The 25,686-nt window shown below is 36.7% G+C and overlaps 1 protein-coding gene across 1 annotated transcript in view; it reads left to right on the top strand.

The window, feature by feature from the left end:
• The window catches only part of VWA8 (von Willebrand factor A domain containing 8), a 192,288-nt gene that overhangs the window by 28,688 nt on the left and 137,914 nt on the right, over positions 1 to 25,686 (top strand). The window contains exons 5-12 of the mRNA XM_084510032.1: positions 5,567 to 5,734; positions 7,671 to 7,835; positions 8,228 to 8,277; positions 8,613 to 8,721; positions 11,576 to 11,680; positions 17,911 to 18,042; positions 19,987 to 20,121; positions 20,212 to 20,289. Coding sequence (XP_084366158.1) covers positions 5,567 to 5,734; positions 7,671 to 7,835; positions 8,228 to 8,277; positions 8,613 to 8,721; positions 11,576 to 11,680; positions 17,911 to 18,042; positions 19,987 to 20,121; positions 20,212 to 20,289 — 942 coding nt within the window. The remainder of the gene's footprint in view (positions 1 to 5,566; positions 5,735 to 7,670; positions 7,836 to 8,227; positions 8,278 to 8,612; positions 8,722 to 11,575; positions 11,681 to 17,910; positions 18,043 to 19,986; positions 20,122 to 20,211; positions 20,290 to 25,686) is intronic.

Genomic DNA, 25,686 nt, shown 5'->3' on the forward strand with positions numbered 1-25,686 from the left:
GCATTTGTTAGTTTGGTAGGTTACAGGGACTCAAATCAATGCCCGCCCCCCATTGCTGCACCATGAATTTAGTAGTTTAAGTTGTGTTAGCCTGCTGCAGCCAGGCAGCATCATGTTAGCTCAAAACCAGACAGATTTTAGTGTTGTCTTTACCAGATGGCAGCTAAAGATTTTTATTTTTTTTTAACCATAAGAGACATCTGGACATAGCATTGTCGGAATGTGTGTGAGATACAGGAGTGAATGGAAAGATCTTGGTAGATGAGTTTGTGTGGGATGTTGTGCGGGTGGAGGGAACAAGATACTACACTGGAAGGGACATCTGAAAAGCAGGCTGCAGATGTAGGGAAACCTTACCTCTTCAATTCTCTTGTTCACTGAGGTACTTACTCTGATATTTTTTCCATGCTGTAATATTTGTTGTTGGGCTTGAGATGTCATTACAGGGATCCAGTTTTCAGAGAAAGGGCACTCATCTTCTAAAAAAAAAAAAATATTAAAAAAGTATCTCCAGGTAGCTCCTGGAAAAAGAGACACTTTAATTACTAATTACTGCTCATCAATTTTTAGTAGCATTTTTGGAATACAGTTCTGAAACATAGCTTGTACATTTTATTCAAAAAGATGCACAAGTCTGAAAAAGTAAAACCACTTATAGCTCCACTCAAAATCTTCCTCACTGATTTTGGAGTGACCAGAATTTTCTGATTTTATTGTATGCATTTTCTTGAGGAAAAACTTAACAGATTTCAGTGGTGGTATTTCAAACAACACCGTTAAAATTCTTATGCTCTTGCAAACTATTTTGGTTAGTTTTGCAAAACTGTCCATATTTCTCTGGTGTTTGTGCAGTTCAGCATGTGCATTATGTTGAGCTATTTTCTGTCCTTCCTCCCTTTCTGATGTTGTTGAAGCTTGTTCATGTGCTTATACACTGTGATTTATGTCATGAGAGGGGTTCCTGCAGTTGTCACCGCTCAAGCGGAAGAGCTCAGTTGTGCAAAAGACTGTGAAACCCTGTTCAGTGTTGTTTAGTTTCTAAGGCATTTCCGCCTTTAAGGATAAAAATATATTTTTGTGGGTGCAGAATGAAACCAGGGTGAGCAATCTCCATTACATATTTGTTGCACAAGGCTATTGCTATGAGAGCAACACTATATTATAGGTTTCTGCTCTCGGAGAAGAAACTCACTCTGTTACAAGTGCACGTATTCCCTGGTGCAGGTATCCAGGTAACCATCCTTTCAGATCTATAGGGGCACTGGTGGGCGGCAGTGAGCTTGTTTCTTCATCTGATGAGCAAAATAGTCCCTGGCTGCAGTTACAGTAAATCTGAAGATAAGCATTTAACAAATCCCTCTCAGCCTTTTAGCAAGAATTAATACTTTTTATCTCAGGTTTACCATCGCGGCTGCATAATATAACCCCCCTCTGTCAAATTATATTTTATATTAAACGTTTTGAAAAAATGAGGCTAGTGAGAGAGTGAGACAGCACAGCTATTTCTGGGTTTTCATTATAGAATTACGAAGATGAGTTTCTTGGAAGCATCTTTCAAAAAACGATTTTCCGTGACAGATTGCAAACTTATTTTCCTTCTTCTTATTTGTTATGCATTTTAGTTTCCAAACCAATCCATCAATACCCAGATAAAACTGCAATACTGATTCAGAAGATGCCTTGTAGTATGCCTAGCTTATTGCAGAAATTTATTAGTCATTACCAAATAGAATGCATAAATATCGTAGTTCAGCCAGAGATATGCAGCCGTTTTGGTCTTAAGAGCAGACCTTATGCTTTCTAATGTTAATAGTGCCTTTCAGAAGGTCCTTAGAGGTAGATAAGTTGTGTATTTATTTCATTATACTTTGGAGAACAGTTTACAGTATTTCGGATATGCTTTAAAAATACATGAGAAGCCCAGTTTGTTTAAAGCAAAGCAACACAACAACAAAAACCATCACAGTAAATTAGCACCCAGATGACGATGATGTTGATGCTATTGTTGTCATGGGGATTCTTTGATTAAGAAGTGAAGAAGCATGGTTGTGCACTCAGCCATTCCTGAAGCTGATCATTTTTGGCTACCTGTATGTACCTTTTACAAGCCGTAGCATCCCTTTTGAAGTATTGTACTGAGCAACAGAATTTTAAATAAAAACTTTGAATAGTTTCCAAGCTCAGGAATCTGTTTACTTTTTAAAATGTTAAACCTTTCAACTGATGAGCAGCAGGAAAGACAGTGTACTAGGCTGCTTTTCAAGACTGTGAGAGCTAGAGGAGAACACCTTCTTTCTTGAAGTTAATCATAGAATCATTAAGGTTGGAAAAAAACTCCAAGATCATCTGGTCCAATCATTGCCCTACTACCACTATCACCCACTAAACCATGTCCCTAAGCACCACGTCCAGCCTTTCCTTGAACACCTGCAGGGCCGGTGACTCCACCACCTCCCTGGGCAACCCGTCCCAGTGCCTGACTGCTCTTTCTGAGCAGAAATGTCTCCTCATTGCCAACCTGAACTTCCCCTGGTGCAACTTGAGGCCATTCCCTCTGGTCCTGTCACTGGTTGCCTGTGCGAAGAGGCTGACCTCCAGCTCCCCACTCCTTCCTTTCAGGTAGTTGTAGAGAGCAATGAAGTCTCTCCTGAGCCTCCTCTTCCCAGACCAGACAACCCCAGCTCCCTCAGCCGCTCCTCACAGGACTTGTGCTCCAGGCCCTTCACCAGCTTCGTAGCCCTGCTCTGGACACGCTCCAGGCCCTTGATGTCCTTCTTGTAGTGAGGGGCCCAAAGCTGAACACAGTACTTGAGGTGCGGGCTCACCAGAGCTGAGTACAGGGGGTCAATCACCTCCCTGGTCCTGTTGCCTACACTATTGCTGATACAAGCCAGGATGCCGTTGGCCTTCTTGGCCACCTGGGCACACTGCTGGCTCATGTTTAGGCAAGCACTGATCAGCACCCCCAGATCCTGTTGTATACTTCCTGATATTTGTGGTCTACACCTATACCAGATTATACAAGTCCAGGAGAGTGGCTTGGTGGTGGCCAGGGGCAGTGGGCACCAAGGGGCAGGCAGGAGGCTCCCTCTGAGCACCAGGCAGCACTTCTGTGCTGGGCGGGCGGCTGAGCACTGGCCCAGGCTGCCCAGAGAGGCTGTGGGGGCTCCTCCTGGCAGAGCGGCACAAGGCGCCTGCACAGGGCCCTGGGCACCCTGCTCTGGGTACCTGCTGGAGCCAGGGGGGTTGGAGCAGACGTCCTTCAGAGCTCCCTTACAGCATCAGCCATGCTGTGATCCTGTGGTAGTGGAAGCCTGTTAATTGAGCAAGCCTTCATCCATAGCATACACGTCTCAACGCAAGTCAACAAGATTCTATGGATACTGAAAATATTTTGAAACCATATGAACAGAATGTGTATTTTCCTCTGGCTAGTAAAACTCGGTCATAAAGTCTTCACAGACGTATAATATGCAGAATCCAACCAACTTGGCAAATAAGATGTTTGTTAAAGCATATTCTGGCTGTATCCCTAAAGTGCGTTTAGACAAAATAGCGCTTTGTTCATGATATTGGACTGGTTGCTGGAGACTCAGGTTTTCTATTCAAGCAGGTTGGAGCAGATTTTTGACTGACCTTTACAGAGAAGAATGTTAGTACAAAATTTGTCCTTCATACAACATTAATGGGATGAAGAGAGGGGAATTTTGTATTGCCCGATAAAGTATGATGTTCTGAATTAACCAATAAAATCAATTCACATGCTGATTGCTTTTGGAAGGAATTAGTGATTCAGTGGAAGGGAAACAATCTCAGGACTACTGCTTGTTTAATGGGGTTATTCCAGGTTCCTCAGATACTGATTATGAAGCTTGATACTAAAAAATGTCAGGGAAGGGAACTTGATCTGGAGATGTGTACTGTACAAGTACAGTACACAATGTCAGTGCATTTTTTCTGTAGTGTGTGCTTTAATCCAGATTAGGTGCAGGAGTTAATACCGTCTTAATAATGATGTTGTGATTTAAAAGCTTACTGTATGGCTAATTTTGCCAGTAGTTGTTTATGCATCCATACTATGCATGAGAGGCAACTAAATTAGTGAGTCTTATAATTTTGTGTTATCTTTCTCTTCTCAAAGAGGTCTCTGATTCTGCCATGTGCCTTGTACCATGCATCAATTCTGTTACACTGAACTGTTCTTTGTTTCTGTCTTACATTTATCCTTTTGTCCTTTACACATATATTTTTACAAAATTATTTTTGTTCTTTTTGTGTGTGTGTGTGTTTTGGCATCTTTTCATTATTCTTCCTTGTTTCTTCCTTCTGTCTCTCTGTCCCAGTCTTTGAATCTATTATACTCATCAGAAATTTACGTCTTAGATGAAAGTTTCTTAATACATACAAAGCATCACATGAAAGGTTCATCTGTAGGAGTTCATTGAAGATACACTGGAAAGAAATTTCATTCCAACCCCATTTGCCACTGTGCGTGTGTTGAAAATTATGTTAAAATGTAACAGGAATGCAAAGGAAAACTCTTCGGTTGCTCTTGACGTTGCCTGATAGCTACACGTGCCCGATTATTATTTGGCTAAATTTCTGCCAATTGAAAATACAAAAGAAAACATTAAATTTCAGAATCTTTTACTGTACAGTAAATGTGAATGCTAGTTATGAAGTATAGTTAATTTACTTGAGTGAATGTCATTTACTGCAAGGAAGTCGTGTGGAATCACCAGCACCAGAGTTCAGTTTTACAAGTTGGCTATACATTAAGCGTTTAATTAAACATACGTATATGAACAACTCATGAAATGAACTATAGAAAATTCCCATCCCAAAGGCACCAAATAATTCACAAGTGAAAGTCTTAAGTTTTTATTCTGTTTTTAGAGAAGACCATGATCAGTCGGGGAATATAATTCTAAAGCTTCTTAATTTTATAATACTTTAAAACATCTGAATATTTATAGCATTATTTTATTTTATGTCCCACACCTGGTTTCAACAGACTTATGTTCTTGTCAGACTAAAATAATGTACTGATGATGGAATTACACTGGTATATAACCAGAACAATCCAAATAAATATATAACTTTTTGTTTCTTATCGTTTTAATATGATTGTAAATGTGTGCAACCACCTCAGTGCTCTGTATTCTGTATAAATAGCTATCTGCGAATTGTTGGATGATGTTAAAATACCTGAAAAAATAGTATACGACATCAAAAATAAAAGATGCTACATTTTAATGTATTCCTAGTATATATCAATGTCTGCAATATTTTGATTTTTTTTCCTGTTGATACAAGACACCAGAACTGATTTTTTTCTGTCTCTCCAGTCTGTGTAACAGTTACAAGATAAAAGTCCAGCTCATGAATATAAAGCACTGTTAAGACAATCGGCTGTCATTCTTCATGATCACAACTTCTGTGTATCTTATTGATTCTTGAGAAAATTTGGGAAGTTTGCAAAGTATCTGCAGATTTTTTTTCAGCAGGATTTCATGAGAAACGTATTATTTATTTCTCTCCAACATTGTTTTTTGTTTTCGAAAAGTGTGCAGTTCGCGCAGCCACAGAAGGCAGAATCCTTGTGCTGGAAGGTCTGGAGAAGGCTGAGCGGAACGTCTTGCCGGTGCTAAACAATTTGCTGGAGAATAGGGAAATGCAGCTTGAAGATGGTCGCTTTCTCATGTCTGCAGAACGTTATGACAAACTTCTGCAGGTAGGGAAATGTCATTTGGATTTTCCATTTTTGTCTTCCTATTCTTTCCTGCACTGTTATGAAGGGGATAGTAGTTACAAGTGAAACGCATGAAATCAGACCTGGTACGTATGTGGAATGTTCTATGGGATGAGATTGGCAGGGTGAAAGCTATGTGAGAAGTCAAATATTCCTTTACGAGTTGCAATTAAAAGATTGTTCTAATCTGTGTCCCCTCTGTCCACATGAAAAGCAGTCATCAGTGTTAACATTGTGTGAAGACTGCATGTTTCTTAAATGCAAAAGCAACTGAGAGTAAACAAAATATAGTTGTAAAAAGAGATCGCAGAAAGCGAAAAGAAAGCGTCCCCACAAAGTTCAGAAAATGCTTCAACATCGCAATAATCTTGTTGCTAAGCTTTTAAAATGTTAGAATAACAAAAAGATAGGTCAATGTGGGCAACACTATAATCCTCAGTGCTGTCTCACCTTTAATTTAGTACAGTATGCATGAACAGCCAATCCAAATTACAGGGAATGGTTAGTGAATTTTCTTTTGATAGGATTTTAGTGTCTGCTGCTGTTGCTACTTTAGCCATTTTCATTTTCTTCAGGCTTTCAGTCCCACTGCTTAAATTTGAGTGGATACTTTTCAGTCTTTTGGGGGGCCTCAGTGCATGTCATCAGAAAGTTTCCACTAGTACTCTGTATCTTACTTTCTGTTTGCTGTAGTTTCCAGTCACGTGCCTGTTGGTCTGCTGTAACAGTCTGAACTCTTCTCACTCATGTTTCTGTCTATCATACATAACTGTGGTTAAGTATATGATTCAGACCCAGGTGAAATAAAAGGGAAATTTGCAATAAGCCTTCTCGTTGATCCTGATTACATGAACTAGCCTACGATGCTGTTAGTATTGTAGCAGATTTCTGAAAATATAGTGATATTTCTTATACATCTCATCTCTGGTTACAAGTCTGATCTGTGCCTTTTCTGAAAACAATTTGAAGTATTTATTCAGTAGATAAAATTGTTGGAAGCATTATTATTGAATTTGAAAATGAGCTTTTAAAATGTGATCAAGACTGAAAATGAGAATTCAGATTCAGACAGGACTTGTTTGCAGTTATGCAAAGCATCTTCCTCTTTTCTTTTTTCCTTTTTAACACTTTCCTAATGATAAAATGTTTCAAAATGAGTGCCTCAGGCATACTGCTAATAGATGAATTAAATAAATCTCTTGCTATAATACTAAATCTAATATTATTGGTTTGTTGTTTGGGGAATATGATATTATATAAGCTAATGTTCATTTTCTCTTCTCCTATGTGAATAATTACTAAATAACTGGATCTGCAGGAAGTTTCAAGGAAGACTTGACTGTGATGCAGAAAGGCTAAAGGGTGCATTTTTTGTATGCATTAAATCTTTTATAAGACAACAGCTGAAATAAACAACATCAAATTCTTGTGAAGGAGCCTAGTGATAGTTCTGGTTTTGTTATTGCTTACAATAAAGCATGTTTTTAAAATGCAACCTTTTTATGCAAATTATAGTTTTTTTGTTTGTTTCTTTGTTTTCTCAAGGGGGATATGGTAATGCACTTCTAGTGTATCAGAATAAAATAACTGTTTTCATCTGTTGGTTTTCTGTTTTTTGTGAAAGCAAGGTTGTAAAATTGCTTCTGAACTTTGACTATCTGTACAGTCCATGATCAAAGTGCTATCAGCCTGGAAGCTGCACCTAATCAAACATTCTGCCTACATTTGTCTTGGAGAACCTTGCTTTTACGATCCACAAATCAGAATGGTTTAGTGCTTTTGAGACCTTCTGAATGAAAGAGGAGAACAATACCACATTCAGCTTGAAGGACCAGGATTGTTAGTTCATTTGCAGCTTAATCTTGAGGAGTATTTAGTGATGTATTTTTTTTCTTCATGTTGCTTTATTTTAATTTAGGAACATACAAAATCAGAGTTAGATGCATGGAAGATTGTTCGGGTTAGTGAAGATTTTCGAGTAATAGCGTTGGGTCTGCCAGTACCTAAATATTCTGGTAACCCTTTGGATCCTCCCCTTCGTTCTAGATTTCAAGCTAGAGATGTTTATCATCTGCCCTTCAAGGTAAGTGTCCTAACAGAAAAGTTGGATTATCTGTACTGAGTAGAGCTAATATTTTGACGTTATTTTACTTAGCTCACCTCTGAAAAGAATCCCTAAATAATAAATTTATCTTAAATGGCAGTTTTCATACTGCTACCTAATAAATTCCTGAAAAGCAGGCTTCAAGTTGCCAAGGAATGCTGCAGCAGAAAAATAACTTCCATAAAACAATAAGAAAGAAAGATTTAATAATATTTCTTTTCATTTGTAAAATGAATTCTCTGCCCAGGAATGAGTAGACTGTTGATATCTAAATTAGAGAAAAAATAGAATATGTCTCATACATCATGAGCTATGACCCGCAGTATGACCCCAAAATGAATTTACCGTATGATCTTATGTTCTATTTTCAGGACCATCTTCAACTATTATATTCAATTGGATCAAACATTTCTGCAGAGAGGTAATTTTTCATAATTAAAAGAAAAAAATAATAATGAAGAAATGTGGTGTCCTTTCAGGATTCCTTGCTATTTTTGTAACCTCTGTCACTACTTAGAGACCAGAACTGAACAAGTTTTTAATATGTGTGGGTGTATGTTCAAACAGCTTTTTATATGCAGCCTACATATAATGAATTCTTAATGCTTTAGAACTTCAATCACACATTACTTATTTGTGCTCAGAGATAGTTTCAGCTTCTTATACTGATCTTATACTGTATTTAACTTTTTAGGCTTTAGTATTTTAAATATAGATGGCATGTATAAAACTCTGTAATTATTTTTTCCTTTGCAGAATTTCTCAGCTCCTGTCTTTTGCTACAACTCTCTGCTCTCAAGAATCTTCTACATTGGGACTTCCAGATTTTCCTTTAGACAGCTTATCGGCTGCAGTTCAGATTTTGGTATGTGCATACACATGTGCTGTGAAAATGAATGAGCTTAAGATTTCTTAGAATTAGAGCTGGATTATTCATGCTGTTGGAAGAAGATTAACGAGAACATTTAAAACAAAAAAAATGGTTTGTGGGATAATACTTTAAGCAAGTATGTAGCATAATATTGTAGGACAAAGTATGGCATTACACAAGATGTTTGAAATGATGGAGTACATCTGAGCGTTCAAAATAATGTTTTTATTCTGCTTGATCAACTAATGTGACTTCAGGAGCATTTGCAGTGTATCTGATGACAGTGAGGTTGCCATCTAAGCCCCCCTTTTAGTCAGTGGAGAGGAATAAGCACTTTTAGGCTGTGCTTTCTCTGATTTACTAGTATGGTGTAAATCATAATGACTCCATTCATTACAAGTACACCGACTACCCTCCTGTAACACCTAAAAGGACCAACTAGTTCCAATGTGGGTACACCTCTGTCTGAGACAGTTAAGTAGTAAGAGATAAATCCCATGTTAGGTCTTCAGGTTAGCTGGTGGATTTAGACTAAACGTAGACATGGAGGTTATCTGAAGATGCATGCTGTGCATACTTGAAGAAACACTACTTCCTGACAGCTACACTCCGCAGGGAAATATAATGACCATACACTTCCTAGCTTCATGGTGGCAGATGCATTGGGTCAGGCCTAAAGCTATGGCAGTCTGTCTGCTTTCCCTAACAGCCTGTTGTCCCTTGGTCTTTATAATTGCTTGGTAAAAAGTTACGGTGAAAAAAGGTGACTCCTGAGGGAAGTCAGGGAGATGAGATCTGATAAAGAAAGAGACAAGCAGGTACACTTTTGTTTGCAGGAAGATGTGGTCAGCCCAGGAGGGTGAAATACCAGGACAGCTTCTCAAACCTTCTCTCCAAGGTGCAAGCGTCTGTTGTATCTCCTGTGCAATCATCTTACCTGTGGTACTGCTGAGTGGCAGTTTACTCCTACATCTTTTATTGGATTATACACATTAAAAGATGTCGCTTGTATTACTGTTGTGCTTAGTACCCTCAGCTGTGATCTAGAAGGACATTGTACCTGGTACTTACAGACCTAATTTTTGTCTGAATTAGTGATATTGCATCAAATAGTATGAGGTGATTAAGATTCAAGTTTAGAGAAGTGAAACAGTATTTGAAGGGCTTTTGGAAAGAAATACATGATGTATTTTAAAATAAATTGCAACTTTTTATTCTTTGAGCCCTGTAGTGAAAAATTATTTTTAAATGAATGCCAGATGGCTTTCAGAGTAATGGAAAGAAAATGAGCCGTAAGCTATTATCTAAACTATGGAATGAAGGAAGCATTTTATTTTACATTAGAGAATGTGAAATGTTATCATTGTATGACAGTGTCTTTTTTGGATAGACCAGAGCTGTTTCTTTTAGAATTAGTTTTAATCACTCCGTTTTCTAAGCCAACTGTTCTCACTGATTCTAGCTAGAGTGTTTTTCCATCACACCGGGTCACTGTCATCCTCCACTTTTAGCTAGGTTGACTTAACCATATAGCAGTGTGGAATGAATACATTGTAAAGATTGTCTCCTTCTGTTATGGATTCATGTTGTCCAAAAACGTGTTTCCTAAGTTGAAAACTCCTGCCTACTGAAAGGGAGAGTTTTTTATAGGGTGCTGTTCTGAAGAGGCTAATTTTGGATGTGCCACTGTAATCATTAATTTGAGGTAATGTGGACAAATTATGTGTTATGTTTTATATCTATATAAAGCGCTTTTAAAATGTAATAGCGGGCTCTCTGATCCTTCAGGCAGCACATTTACTACAACACCCTTAAATCATTTATTTTTACTAATGCTTTTTTAATATGGAACATTATAAATAGTATTACTGATTGTAAGTATGAATTGAATTATTCATTTCATAAAATATGCATCTCCTTATTTCATTTCTGAGCAACTCTTCTCCTCTTTGGTTGAATGTTTGTATAATCCGAGTTTGTAATTGAAAATTGGTTGATTTTATTTGAGTTACAATACTTATTTCAGTCCACTGACTAACTGTTTTTCCACTGGTGTTGCCCACATTTAGTCCTTACCAATTTTCAAGTCTTCTGGAAAACAAACGGTCAGGCATTACTTCAGCAATTTTGAAGCACCTTTTTCCACCATGAAAGGATTTGTGTGTATGTTTCTTGACTATTCATAAAAGTACTTTCATTTCTTTCACTATTACTGTGGCAAAATAACTGGAATATTTGTCTAGTTCAGTTAACAGACGGAAGAATTGCTACTTATAATGAGCAAGGAGGTGTGAAACATTGTTTTCATTTTTTTATGCAAGCATACTTTGTAACTCACTTCAAAGCAAGCCATATTTTGATCAATGGTTCAGAATCTTCTAGGAATTGATTTGTTAAGCAGAATCTGTATAGTATAATTGAATTAGAATTCAATACTAGAAATTGCTGTGAATGAGTAGAAGATTACTGTAATACAGATTTCTTGTCATACAGAATCTTTTCTAGTGATACTATGAAACTCAGTTACATGTGGTGGGATTTGTTTCTCCTAATCTGAAATGACTTTACATGTCTGAGCTAGTCACTACAGCTTCCATTTATGAACAGGAGAGAAAGTAATTTTTGGGTCATAGTTTACCTAACCTATTTTAGACATTTACGTTATAATGAATTGAACACGCAAAATGCCTACGTTGACATCTGAGCAACTACAGAATGTGGTAGTCATTTGTTTATTGCCCTTAGATTTTTATTTTAAGCTTAGCACTATATTGGATTTTGAGGTTAATAGCTGATAAAGAAATAGCCAATCTTTTTTCTTTTTGTTTGTATTTTTAATTTGAATTAGGATTCCTTTCCTATGATGTCAGTCCAGCATATTGTTGAACGGCTTTACCCCTATAATGTTTTCCTTGGAAAGGAAGGCAGGACTGCAGTCAAAGATGCACTAAAAGTAAGTATTGCATATTGTAATTCCAGGAAAAGATGGATTATGACAGTCATTCTCCTGACTAATGCTTCTTCATTAGCTCAGTTTGAAAAAACAAAAGAAACAAACAAAAACAAGTAATCTAAATGGTTACATTATTGCTGATGCTAATTTAAAAAAAAAAAAAAAAAAAACACAACAAGGCAAACAAAAAAACATAAGCTCATAGATTCCATTATAGTGATAGGTGAACTCTCAATGTTGTATAGAATATTTAGACCTCAGTTAAAGACTACATAAAATACAGAAGTGCTTGTTTAATTTGAAAGTAGCTATTTACATGGTTAAGGTAGTCAAATGCTTAAAAAATGCCTTTTGCCTGTGACCTTTATGAGGAGATAATAAAATAAAAAAAAGAGATGATGTGACGAAAAACGCATTTCGTATAGCATGGTTAAAGGTTATATTGTCTGGTTTTAGTCTGTATTAGCCTTTTACTGTTTGTTTTTGATCAGATGTGGTGTTGTTTTGGCCATGCTTGATAATAATAGCTTATCAAATGTAATTAGGCTGGGTTTTTCTATTCCTTCTTTCAAAAATTTAGCAAATTTTTGAATACATTGTAAGGAGTTACTGCAAATTAACATTTGCAGCCTAGAGCATCTTACCCAGTTTTTTCAGTCACGAAAAATAGAAGTTATTTGTACCTGCATATTTAGAAATGCTTGACTTAGTGGTCTTAGTAGCTTAGTAGCTGTTTTTCCTGAAACCATGCCCATGTGTCAGGGAAATGATTGTAGTCTCTCCCTGCTGCCATTTCCTGAATACTGCCTTTTGGCATGGGAGCTTAGTTCTGTGTTCCCTGTGTAGCCAGGCTGATTTGCTCATTTTCATGAGTTTCGGGATGGACAGTCCTTGCGTTTGAAGGAGATCCTGCTAGTTTTCACAGGCCTTCAGAGCCCTTCCCTGTGGGATCATACCTGTCACTTCCCTGAACAAGCCGGTCTTGTTTCCTGAACTGCAGGATCTGCTCCTTGTTTGTGATTAGCAGAGCCATCTGTGCATCACTGTGCATGGCCACTGCAGCACCTGTGTTAAGAAGCTATTCCAGGAAACCTTCAGAAATCTTGATTGAGTGTGTCATGTGGTGTTGCCCGTCCAGCACATTTCAGGGTGAATGAAATTGCCTGCAAGAACCAGGATCTGGATGGAAATGCAGATTTCTGTCTGTTAACAAAGCAGTAACAGTCACTCCTGTTCTCAATATGCCTTTATTTGACATTTTTTGTGTTATGTTTCCTCTATCAATTATACATAGTGCATGTCTTAATATTCTGTACCATCAGCCTCTTTCGTTTTCCATTACTTTTAATGAATTTTGTGTTGTGTGTGCTTTTGCTTCCATTGTAAGACAGGTGGATTTGAATAGTAAAATCTTATTCAGTGACTGTCTACTGTTAAACACCTCCTTATCACTTGAACATCTCTGTGTTAATTTTCAATTTTTTGGATATTCTTCCTCAGCATTAGTTTTACAAGCTTGTCCCTTTATATCACCACGTCCATATAATAGAATATTATTCTGTTCACACACAACATATAGCGCTAAGCAGAGAATCTTAAAAAATGCAGAAAATAGCTGGTTGTACTGAGGAACTCCTGTTTATAATGATATTTTAGCAGTAGCAGTGCCAGAACTGTATTAAACATGAATAAGAAATGATTTTTTTCCATCCCACAAGAAATGTAAGGGAGAGGAGTCTGGCAGAAGCAAGGTGATTTATTATTCTACCCTCCTACAGATTTCCAAAAAGCATCCAGCTAATGTTTGCCACTGAAAACTGTTTTTTCTGTGTAACAGGATACAGTTAGGGAATATTAATTTTAGCTAGGAAGGATTGAGAGTTGAAAAATGGTATACTTGAAATGTATTTGCAGTTGATAAGTTGATTTGTGAGGACTGAATCACTGTTTAACATTACCTAATGTTTAAAGAAAACAAAATCAAATTTCATATAGTAAAATGTAAAGTTTAGACATCTGAGTTGGAGACAGACATGGGGAAGTAGTGATCTCCCTGCTAATGAATCTTATTTTCAGGATATTGCCTGTTTCAGTCAGCAGCCAAAGATGAGAAGTGAGGTAGATGGCAGTTAGGCTGAACAGCAACTTCTGGCAGCTGTTAGAACCTGCGTATGTTTCTGGAAGATTTTCTATCCACCACGCACTGTCTTCCCAACCATAATCTTCATCTTAGGTAAATCTTTTCCATATATGCCTTCTTGTTCACTGGGACTCCACCACGTCCTGGGTATTTCTCATAATTCTAACTCTTGATTGTCAATTAATATGAACTATTGACTTACACCTTCCCTGCGATTAAAATTAATTTGTTACAGAATTAGTCCTGGATCCTTTGAAATGCAAATCTCTTGTTGAGTGGATCTAGATGGAGTTAAACTTGTCTTAGGTTTAATTCAGGCTATCTGTCTGCCAACTTTTTCGTATAATGTAAATGTGGCTCCTTGTGTCAAACTAGTTTGTGTTGAATAAAGTGTTCCTTGATTGCACACTAATCCAGCATCAGCAGTGATCATGAGAGCTGCTTATAAAGGTCGTTTGTACAAGGACTGTAGTTGGCAACATTCGTTATTCATTAGATTATTAATTTGTGATAAACAGGACAAATATACCAAAACAGATTTGAGAATGATGTGCCTTTGGGTACCCATATATGAAGTCACTGCATTTGGGAAACTGCATCAATTTCTATTCTGAAAGAAGATTTTAAATGTAGGAGCTCTTACAAAGGAAAGCATGACTTGATTTGAATTCTGGCCTTTAAAAATTATTCTATACATGAAATACTGGCATGACAAATTATTTTGACTGACAGATGAACATTTGAAATGCAATTCTGAGAAATAAGTCAAGAAGTTATATAACCTAAGCTTTTCCTTTAGAAGATTTAGATGTTGATAAATCACCAGCTTCAAGGAAAACAGCCTTCAGTGAAACATTCCTGAACAGTGAGCTTAAGTACATATGATGGTCTCTCACAGTCATGAAGTTTTCTTCCCTAGGTGCTATTATTGATAGGCATTTATAGAATTGGTCATCTGTATGGCAGTTGAGTTGGGTGGCTCACAAGAGGCTGCAGCTGTTCTGTATTCATTTCTTCATTGTTCAATAAGTTTTCAGTATTTTACTTCAGGTTCATCTGGGATTCGTGTTTTGACTTTTTAATTCTCACATGCCTTTTGCAGGCTTGCTTTTTTACTGTATAGGAAACATCCACTGTTTTATTTTATTTTTTAAAAAACTTCCAATGAAGAGAATCCTCCTATTAGATTTCAGAAACAACACATAGATGGGATTTGTTTTACTAAATGAGCAGCAGATCCCTTTTAGTTTACTGTCCAAGTGTTTAACTTTGCTCTAAGAACCATCTAGAATTTTTCTTAATGGTTTCATGTACTGATTAATTTTGCATTTAGGGTCTTAATCTTATATCAGGTATGAGCTTGTTTATTCCCTTTGACTCGTTTTTTCTTTTTTGTTTTCATTTTTTTCTTTGCACATCCTCTTTAACGTTGCCTGACCTCTTCCTCGAAATCTGTTTCCCTGCTTCACAGTAGGGAACCCCTTCAAACTAAAGAGGTACTCTCTCACGGAGAGTGGACCAATCCTTCAGAAACTTGGAATTGTTTTTCTTGTTCTGCTCAGTCTAAGATCTTTCTGTTGCAAATTGTGGTCTAAGGAAGGAATTGTTTCTGTTCTATCCCTCTACGTGACAAGCCCCTCTCCTCCCCCAGTCATTTATAATCTTTGGGTTTTTGCATTAATGAATGCTCTTGGTGCCAATACATACCATTGCAGTGGAACCTCTCCTTCAGACTTTCCCCATCTATCCTATCTTATGCTTGCAGTTCAGAGTTTGCTTGTAAAACAGTTCAGTCTCCTTCTTGCTTGAAAAAACCTTTTTCCCTCCGGTGAAGAGAATCTTCAGCAAAGATCAGTTGCTTCTGGATGCCTGCACATCTCTTTTTGAACAGCTTTGCTGTCCTGTGGGTTCAACAGAGTGGCTATCTGCAAATATGTCTCATTTAACCTCTCTGTTCCTTTGACCAGGTGGAGCACCAGAGTATTCTTTGCAGTTTCCCTTCTGAGATAGTACTGATCACTAGATACTTCCAAGAGTTCAGAAGTCCTCTTATTCCTTGTTTTGATTTTCATAGCATGCCTATTCTCATATGTTTCTAGGCATGCAGAATGTGGCCTGATGGTTATGGAGTGCCAAACCTCTTCTCTTGTTTTAGGTGGCTAGTTTGTTCTTTTTTTTTTTCTTTCCTCTTGAGTCTGAGGCAATGCGGCTGCCCATTTCTGGTTCTCCAAGTAAGTGTATCCCAAACTTACTGATACTGAATGTACTCAATAGTTGTCCTTCCAAGCCACAAACATTTTTTCCTTTGCAACTATCAACTTGGATTCTATATAGAGGAAGTCATTTCCGGCTCAGACAAACTCGATGTGCTGTTCATCCATTTCATGCCACTTTCTGATTCCATATCTAGCTATTGTAATTCTAAAAGAACTACAGCAGAGAGGTCTGTTGCATCCTGAAAGCCACAAAGAGTTGTCTTGTTTGTTTGCTTCTCCTGTCCAGGTGTAAATGTGGTAATTTATTTAATTACTAAATTATCCAGTTCAGCGGCATGTCTGTGCTAAAAAGTGATGATTCAAATGTGTCACACAAATTCAGTAAAGATCTGCAGAGAATGACAGCTATCTTTCAATTTTTGACCCTGCTTTGGGGTCTGAAAGATGAACTGTAGGACCCTCAACAACATTAATAAATACATAAAATCACCTTCAGAATTTTAGGCTCCCAAGACCTGCTACAGCTGTCTTCACATCATCACTGATTGACACAGAGGCTGCTGATACAGATAACCTTACTGCTTGCTCAGTTACTTCTTCTGTTGGTATCTGAGTAGGGGATTTTAGTGTACAGTTTGTGGTTTTGTGTACAAGCAGATTTGACCCCATCAAAAATGCCATTAAATTACCAAGAATATTAAAATTTCCTAATGAACGTGAGAGTGAGAACATCTGCAGTTCGTTTCACAGAACCATAGTTTGCGCATTTCTTCGAATCACAGGATGAGGTACTACTATGATTCAGGCATTCGTTTTTGCTGCTGCTGTATAAATATTTAATGGCATCTGAAGCTGTTATACTAAAAATACAGTTTGGGGCAGTCTTTCGCTAAAGTAAATGTACCTTAAACTCAAGTTTAAACTGGAAATTTATATCGGCTTTTGCTCCAGAGTGGAAATTTACAAACTGATGAAGAGCCAAAGTGTCTGTATGAATGCATTTCAGTTTTCTTTCTAAACTTTAATAGGCAGTGCTGTGAATACTAGTAGTAATAAAACCACATACTTTTTAAGAATTATTTCACTTTAGTGACTTCTGTTTAACTTTTCTTTTAAGGAGTTGGACTGATACTTCTTTTTCTCCTGTTGATTCAGCTTTCACTCTGTTGGCACCATGACTTCAGTAGTTTTAGTGGGGTATTTTGGTGCTTGAGCCCCCCTGATAATGACTTCCCCTTCGCAACAAAATAGAGTTTTTATAGGATTTTTTAAATGGTTTTCATGCTTTCTCTATACAGCATAAAATACAGTACAATGCTCAAAAGGAGATTGGGAAGACAAAAGTCTATTTCTTTATCTTTGTTATACCAAGAACATGCTGTGAAGGCTTAATTTGTACAGGTTATCCTCAGTTTTTGCCATGTGATAAGGCTGCGGGTCTACATAAATGTAATGTTTGATGGTTATTTTTATTGGCAGCCAGAAATTGAAATCTGCAGTTGGTTATAATGGCCTGCAAAGGTAGGTGTTCTATTATTGCATTTGCTAAAGTCTATCATCCATTTCTCTTATAATTTCAGTCTGAATAAGACTGCAAAGTCTCTGTATGTCATTTTAAATTTACATCTGTCATTACAGTCAGAATAAGTAAATGGTAGGTCTTTTTGGTTCAGTTTTAATGAATATGTAAAATATATAGGCTGTCAAGAAAGTGAACATAGGTACGTGAAGTAAAGTGAAGTTTAAGTAAATGGATTTAGGACTTCACAGGAAATTAATATTGAGTATGTTTCTGACCCTGTTATTGGAAGTACCAGATTTAAACAAGAAAATTGTATTTAATAATTAATTCCTCCAAACCTCTATTTTTACAGCGTTTTGAGCTTCAAGACTCAAAAAGCCATTTGCGCCCAAGAAGGATTACAAAAGTAGAAAGTGTGCCAGGAAACAAACCCTTCAAGGCTGATGTAACGGTCCAGATTGGTGAAAAGGAAGTGACATTCCAGGTAAGAATTCATATATTCATAAAACTCTATTTTGTTATCATAAACTTACTCAGGAATTTAACAGTTACACTTGGTACTGAAACTCATTTGCACTGAATATTTAATTTTTGGTAGTGTAACATTTTATTTCATTTTGTACGTGCCCTTGTGTCCAAGAAGGCCAGTGGTATCCTTGGGATGCCTTAGAAAGAGTATGGGCAGCCAGACAAGAGAAGTTATGCTCCTGCTTCTGCTCAGCCCTGGTGAGGCCACACCTGGAGTACTGTGTCCAGTTCTGGGCTCCCCAGTCCAAGAGGGACATGGAGCCACAGGAGAGCCCAGCTGAGGGCTATGGAGATGATTAGGGAACTGGAGCATCTCTCTTATGAGGAAAGGCTGAGAGAGCTGGGCCTGGTTAGCCTGGAGAAGAGAAGACTGAGAAGGGATTTTATCGGTGTATATAGATGTCTGAAGAGATGGTGTCAAGGCGATGGGGTCTGACTAGTGCCCTGTGTAAGGACAAGAAGCAATGTGCACACGCTCAAACACAGGAAGTTCGATTTGAATATGAGGAAAAACATATTTACTCTGAGGGTGGTGGCACACTGGAACAGGTTGCCTGGAGAGGTTGTAGAATTTCCTTTTCTTGAGATACTCAAAACTTGCCTGGACATGATGCTGTGCATACTTCAGCAGGTGGGTTTGACTAGATGATCTCAAGAGGTCCCTTCCAACTTCAACTGTTCTCTGATTTTATGATTTATTAGAGCATGTTGATAAGCAATAAGATTATGGATAAGAAATATTTTATTTTTATATAAATGAGTCACATGTAGGAAAGTACAAGTTTAAGTATATCATGATAAAGCAAGTGCTGAAAAATGGATGAAAGGAAAATCTCTAATGCAATAAAAAAGCAAGTAATTTAGAATAATAGAGTACTTGTGATGCTCTTGGTGCTGCTTTCCCTTTTTTCTTTAATATAGCAATAGTCTGTCTATACTTCAAATAAAATCTAATGAGTGCTTGGTAATGTTCTGACACAGGATGTTGGGAAAATGGAACAAAAGTAATCACATCAAATATGATTAGTTTGAGTTTCTTCCGAAGAAGTTTATGACCCGCTAGGTGGTGAAATGAGGTTCTATTCAGGAAACAGACACTGATCTAAGAACTTGAATTTAATGTTGAATCTGGAGGCTGGAGAGTCTCTAAAAGAAGGTGAATTAGTGGGAGTTACAAAGAGATTGTTTTAACATTGGTGAGGAATATCTTCAGAGAGTTTGTACCATGACAATGAAAAGGGGAAGAGCAGCAAAGAGGAATTTGTCAGAAAAATTTAAATCTGTAAGGATCTGATTGGACTTTTTCTGAGGGGAAGATTTTTGCTTTCATCTGACATGTAAATGATGCCGTCTGAAAATATGTCTGCACAGTGTCTCTTTGGGAACAGGAGGACAGTAGGAGTTTGAAGATGAAACAATTCCCAGTAGAACGAGAGGCAGAGCGAGTGTCTTAATGTGGAAGATAATTGAATATTTTTGCTCTCCAAAGTTCTGTAGCCCCTTCAGATTTTTTTTTCAAATTTTTCCTTCCCATTTGTTTTTCTCTGACAAGCAATAAATACCAGTGATTCTAATATTTTGTCTCCAGGATAAGCAGCCTCAAGTTCTTTGCACACCCCAGTACCATAATTGAATTGGTTCATGTTTTTGTTTTCTTGTTTTGATTTGTTGTTTTGTTTTCCGTTAAGAGTGGGAGTAGGAGATGTAGAGGAAGTTGTTTATTACAAATTATACAACTTTTTTTTTTTTTTTTTTCAACAAAAGCTTTAGGTTTGATAATGACCATCATCTGCAAAATATTACAGTATTTTTGGAAAAGTGTAACTCAGTCCTCATTCAATCCTAGAGCTATCACAATATAGCTTATTTAGCGTTTTGTTTTGTTTTGTTTTCCTTATAGGTTCCAGCTGGGACCGGGATGTTAAAACAGCATTCTCAATCAGAAGCTTTCGTAAGGACTTCTAGCCATGATCAGCTGTTGGCAGAAATGATGCAATCCCACATGGTTAAAGATATGTGTTTAATTGGAGGAAAAGTAAGAATTTAAATTTATTTTTCCCTCCTTTCCACATGTTCCTTACAATGAAATCTTATTTATTTATCTATTTATTTATTAACTCTTTAGGGCTGTGGCAAAACAGTTATCGCTAACGAATTTGCTGATATACTAGGATACAGCGTAGAACCAATCATGCTGTATCAGGTAAGTAAACCATTGGTTGATGATCATGCTGTAAATATGATCCAAAATACAACGCACAGATTCTCTGTGTAATGTCATCTTCATATACAGCTGCAGCTTTTAAAATCACTGATAATCACCAATACACATTTAAAAATAAAAGAGGATAGAAAAGACTTCAAAGATAGCAAAGTTTTATGATCATTTTAGAGCATTTTTTAATTGGTTAGAATGCTCATCTAAAATAATCCCATTTTATTGTAGACCTAAACAGAGGGGGGGTACTATTTCTGCTTACATATATTAATATATATAATATATATTAATTCAACATTATTACGTATAAATTAGCCCCGATACTGTTTTACTTTAATTTTTTTGACTTCATTGGGAATACAAAAGAAAGATACATAACTTAAATGATTCTACTTATGTTTTGTTTATTTATCACAGTGATCTTTCTGTTAGCCACAGAGAACTGACATTTCGTTTTGTGATTTGGCATGACTGAGTGTCATAAAGAAAACTTTGTCCTCTGTATCTTCTCCTTTTCAGATCTTTTTTTCTCCTTTTGAAGTATGTTTCCTGCCTTTAGACCAGAGTGGTGACCTCTTGTAATTCATGTATATTGGAATTCTCTAGAATACCTATACTTTTTTTTTTTTTTCCCTTATACTATTTAATTTTATAATGTATCACCATGATTAAAACTATTTTTATTGTTACAGAAGACAGCTTCTTTTAAATCCTTCTGAGGAATTTTTTATTTTTCACATTCTGTAGGTTTAATCTTCTTTTTTTTTTTTAGTTTCTTCTCCTGTCTGTGTCCTCTTACAAGTTTGTTTTTTCTGATGCATATCACGTGGAATTTAAAACAATATTGTAATTTCTGTGCCTTTCCTTTTTTTTTTTCTGCATTTTTGCTTAGCCTGATGATTACAGTTATGGTGGGACTGCACTGCAGTAGAGAAGATGGTGTTTACATGTGATATACACATATTACATTGAATTAATATTAATGGTGCTCATTATTTGTCAGTGCTATAGCAAACAAACAGTAATCTTCAAGCTCTTAGCCTATCTGTTCCTAATTTATTTATGTTGTGGAAGGGGCCTTAGTATAGATGTAGCTTTAAAAATGAATTTTGGAGAGACGTGTTTATATTTTTCATGAGACACACTGGCTTAGTTGCCTTAGAATGGCAGTTATGGGATAAAATGATGAGGAAAGGGCCTCCTCCGTGAGCTTTGAAGGTGGTGACAAGATTATCTTACTGTAGCTGAGTTGGAGGAAGAAATTTACAGTAGCTGAAAAGGTAATGGCAGAGTAAACGTTTTTACTGAGTAAAATTTAAAGTTTAGTATTTACAAAGATAGAAAAAGCAGGAACGGTTCTAGACAGATTGGGCGTACAGATTAAGGGAATTAAGTTTTTTGGAGCTGTCAGTTGTCTCGGAGTGGTGGGCATGCTCTACATTTAGGGTTTTTTCCCCTTGGTTTCATCCAGACAACACTTCAGACTGTCTCACAGCACCAGAGTTTTTTGAAAACCCTGAGGTCTGTCCTGCTTAACAGTGATCTCCTGTAGGCAGCGGTCACTTGGTACTTGTTTGGAGAGTGTTGTTCAGTCTTAGATCTTGGTGAACTACAACCTCATGACATAAATAGAAAAAAAAAAAAAAAAGAGATTGAAAAGTGGAGTGACTGAATTTGATTTTTACAGTAGGGATCATACATGTAAGGTTTTCTTTATAACCTTGAGTAATGAAACTACTCTCAAATAAAATATGAAGTCAGGGGTATTCCATGACCTTGGGAGCCAAAATGCACCAAATATGACTGCAAAAGGGCTTGCAGTCATAAGTGATAATAGGCAATAATGTAGGGGAACGCTAGTCTGAGATGTAACGCAATATATTGGTCTCTTTCTTCCCTGTCCTTTGCTTATTTAATTTTTTCCTGGGCAGCTTGGAGACCTTCAAAGGAGGAAACAGAAGCTGATCTGGATTTGCAATGGCATGTAGGGAGAGAAGAGACGCTGACAAAAAGGGGTGGTGACACTGAGGGGTTGAAACAGACAAAAAAGAACAGAAAAGAGAGAGATTAATGGTGATGAAAGAAGAAAAAGTCCATTTTATGTTTTCTTGAAATGGTGAGAACCTCTCCAGACAGGATCCCAATGCTTTTCCTTCCCCAAGAATGCCTTTAGCTTATAAAGATGCAGACACTGAAATGGTCTGTATAAATGGAGCTCTTTTCTTATGCCTTAACCTGCCCAGCTGTGAGCACATTTGGGATCCAAAGCTACACAACCCATCAGTGCTAGGTTGTGTTCGTGGTAATACATTTGGCTTCCCAGCAGCACCTGTTACCTCGTGTACAGTTGTATGTTAAGACAGGTGCATAACTTCTGGGTGAGAACTGTGTTGTACTTCTCCCTGCACTTATCCACGTAAACATATTTTTAAATCGCCTCAGGAAAAGAACTTTTGCATCTCAACAAACCCACTTAAGGACAAACACACCCTAACCCTTGTTTTTTGTACACAGTGTGGTATTGGGTACTCACCAGCAAAAGTAGGCAATTATTTGGTCCTGCAAGCTTAAAAATATGGCCACTATCTTTCAACATCCTACCTTTAATTAGTATGGCTTCACTGAATAGGAGCAGAAGACTTCCTTTTTGGAGATGCATGATAGGAGGAAGAGCTGCTGAAGAAACTGGTTACTCACTAAACATCTTTCCTGCAAAGGGTCTGTAATTCCTACTGAAATAAAATCTAGGTCAGGGATTTGAAGCACTTTCTACTGAAGTGAACCTTTCCTTTGGTTTCACCAGGATTTGATCGAGTTAAAAGGGCAGAGGGTTTTCATAGAGGCTTTTTGGTGATACGAAACATCATTGCTAAGGCGAAAGAAAATGAATATTTGTGAGCTCAGCATTTGGTATAAATTAGAATTTATATTTTTATAAAATATTTTTATATTTTTGGTATAAATTATAAATTGTGTAGACATAGACATGACTACATAATGTCCAAATGTGCCTCTATGCATCTATCTATTTCCTATGTGCAGTATCTTAGAAAATCTCAGAAGTTTTTACAGGAAGCCATGTGTAAAAAATGATTGCAGCTAAGCCATGCATCTTCTGTTATATTCTAAGGATGCTTTTGTTGTTGTTTTGATGTGTTGTTGTACACATCAGTGGCTTCGCACAGCAAAGTAGTAGCATAGGTTAATGACAGGGGCAATGTTAAATATTAATTGATACAGTAATTGACAATGAAGGCTATGAGAAGTTTAATGGAACAGATTTCTCTATTTTACTTCAAAAAATATCTTTCTGGCTCTTTTGAGACAGACCATATTGTGCTAATGTTTGATTCATCCTTTACATCCAAAGTTGATTTGAATAGTGTGAAGGTCTTTCTATTGATTTCACAGAAAAATCTCGAAAGCTTTTATGTCGTGAGGTTAGAATTGAATGTATCTAAACCAAGGGTTCCTAAATGTTTTGAGCACGTAGATCATCCCTAACAGTTGTCTCACTGAACAATTCCTGTCTAATTCGTGATCTTTGACATCCTTATACAGATTTCTGATTATATACAATCCCACGTAGGCAAATTCCTGCCAAAGAAACTCATCCTGATTAGGAAGGATTTGTTTTTAAGTTCTCCTACTGCAGTTAAGGAACAGCAAATGAAAAGCAGCAGCCAGCTAGTTTTGTGTACTGTAGCTAGATAACTTTTGTTTTAAATTGTTTAAAATAAAACATTTTGCTTTTATTTTTATCTCTCCTCCTAAATTTTTAGGGCTAAAAAAGCAGTATTCAAAGTGATGTTACAACAATTTTCCATCAACTTGCTCTTCCTTTCTCTCTTCCACAGCAAAAGCAATCTTTTAAGCACATCACTTGTGTTTGTGTACTGTGATGTTTTTGTTTCTAGGATTTTTTTTTTTTTTGGTATGACTTCATAATTGTTCTTTACAAATTCCTTCCAATTTTTTATTTGAGAAATATTAACAAAATGTGAGTCCAAACTGGCATGAAAAGCAGGAAACAGAGCTTTTTCACCTCATAATTGCCAAGAACATGATTAGCACGGAGAACCGTGGAAAATGGCTAAATGGGAGGCTTGGATTGCTATAGCTGCAAAAGGGAGGAAAGCAGTTACCCTGCTTGTGTTCTCTCCTGAACTTACTTTTTTCCTGGTATATGAGGTATTTTAGAAAGTAACCAATGCAATAAAGCATATGCTGAGTCACAATGACGGTTAGAAATGAAAATAAAAATTTTGTTTCATAAGGCAGTATAATTTTGCAATTGCTTTGCTTAAGTGGTGGTGGAGGAGTGGGGTTGGGTGAGGAAGTGATTCATACCTTTCTGTCATCTCCCCTCTAAAGGGAAGAATTTCTAGTGGCAGAATATTATCTTTTTATATCTCATAACATTATATTTATAATATTATGTATTAAAAATAAATTTAGAGTAAATAAATAGAAGCAGTAAATTGTTGCCATTAAAAACGTATTTGATCTTGGAGGTCTTTTCCAACCTTAATGATTGTATGAAAACAAACCCCTTACAGAGCTTGGGCAAGCGTTAAGTTAATGATGCTTCATTTCAGTTCATCACTAAACTGAACCTAATGGATCCATTTAAATAAAGATATAAACATTCATTTTATTTCAAAAAATATTTTTGCAGCAAAATACACTTATGAGTTTATCTTGAGAAAACTAATGCGTGGTTCTCAAGCTGCTGGAATTACAGATAGACAACATTGTGCATAGCATATTAGGCTTCTGATAATTCACATTGGTTGCTGTTTCATGTGTGTAGAGGTGAATTGTCAGAAGTTGTGTTAGTTGAATATTCACTTATACAGCATTTGCTAACTACAGAGTACACACTTCTGATACAAGTCCTAAAAATACTTAATTTTTTCTCTGGCTTTCATTAAAAGTGGCTTACTTAGTCTATGAAGTCACTAATAGAACAGTAGAATGCACAAACAGTGCATTAAAAAACAGAAGTATAATAATAAAAACACTGTCTGTTTTTGTGCATCTGAATGTGAGGCTCTAAATTATAAAAATTATATTGAAAGAATCAGACTTTGTCCTGTTATTTTAAGGCTTTTAAGGAAATGCAGAAAGAGGAAATGATTCAGGCCATATGATGTAATGTATTCTATTTTTATTCTTCAGAGGGTTTATAGTTGTGAAAAGGACATATGCAAAAGCTACAGCTACAATAGCAAATATTTTTCACATCTGATTTTAGGTTAAGTTCTGTTCACAGCACAGACTGAGGAAGGAATTTCATCTTTCAGGCCACAAAATTGCTATTACATCCTTGTTGCTGTAGTGCATACCTGTTGTAATGGAACATTCAAAATATTTATACTG

The sequence above is a fragment of the Aythya ferina genome (assembly GCF_964211825.1).
Source record: "Aythya ferina genome assembly, chromosome: 1".
Lineage (NCBI taxonomy): Eukaryota > Metazoa > Chordata > Aves > Anseriformes > Anatidae > Aythya > Aythya ferina.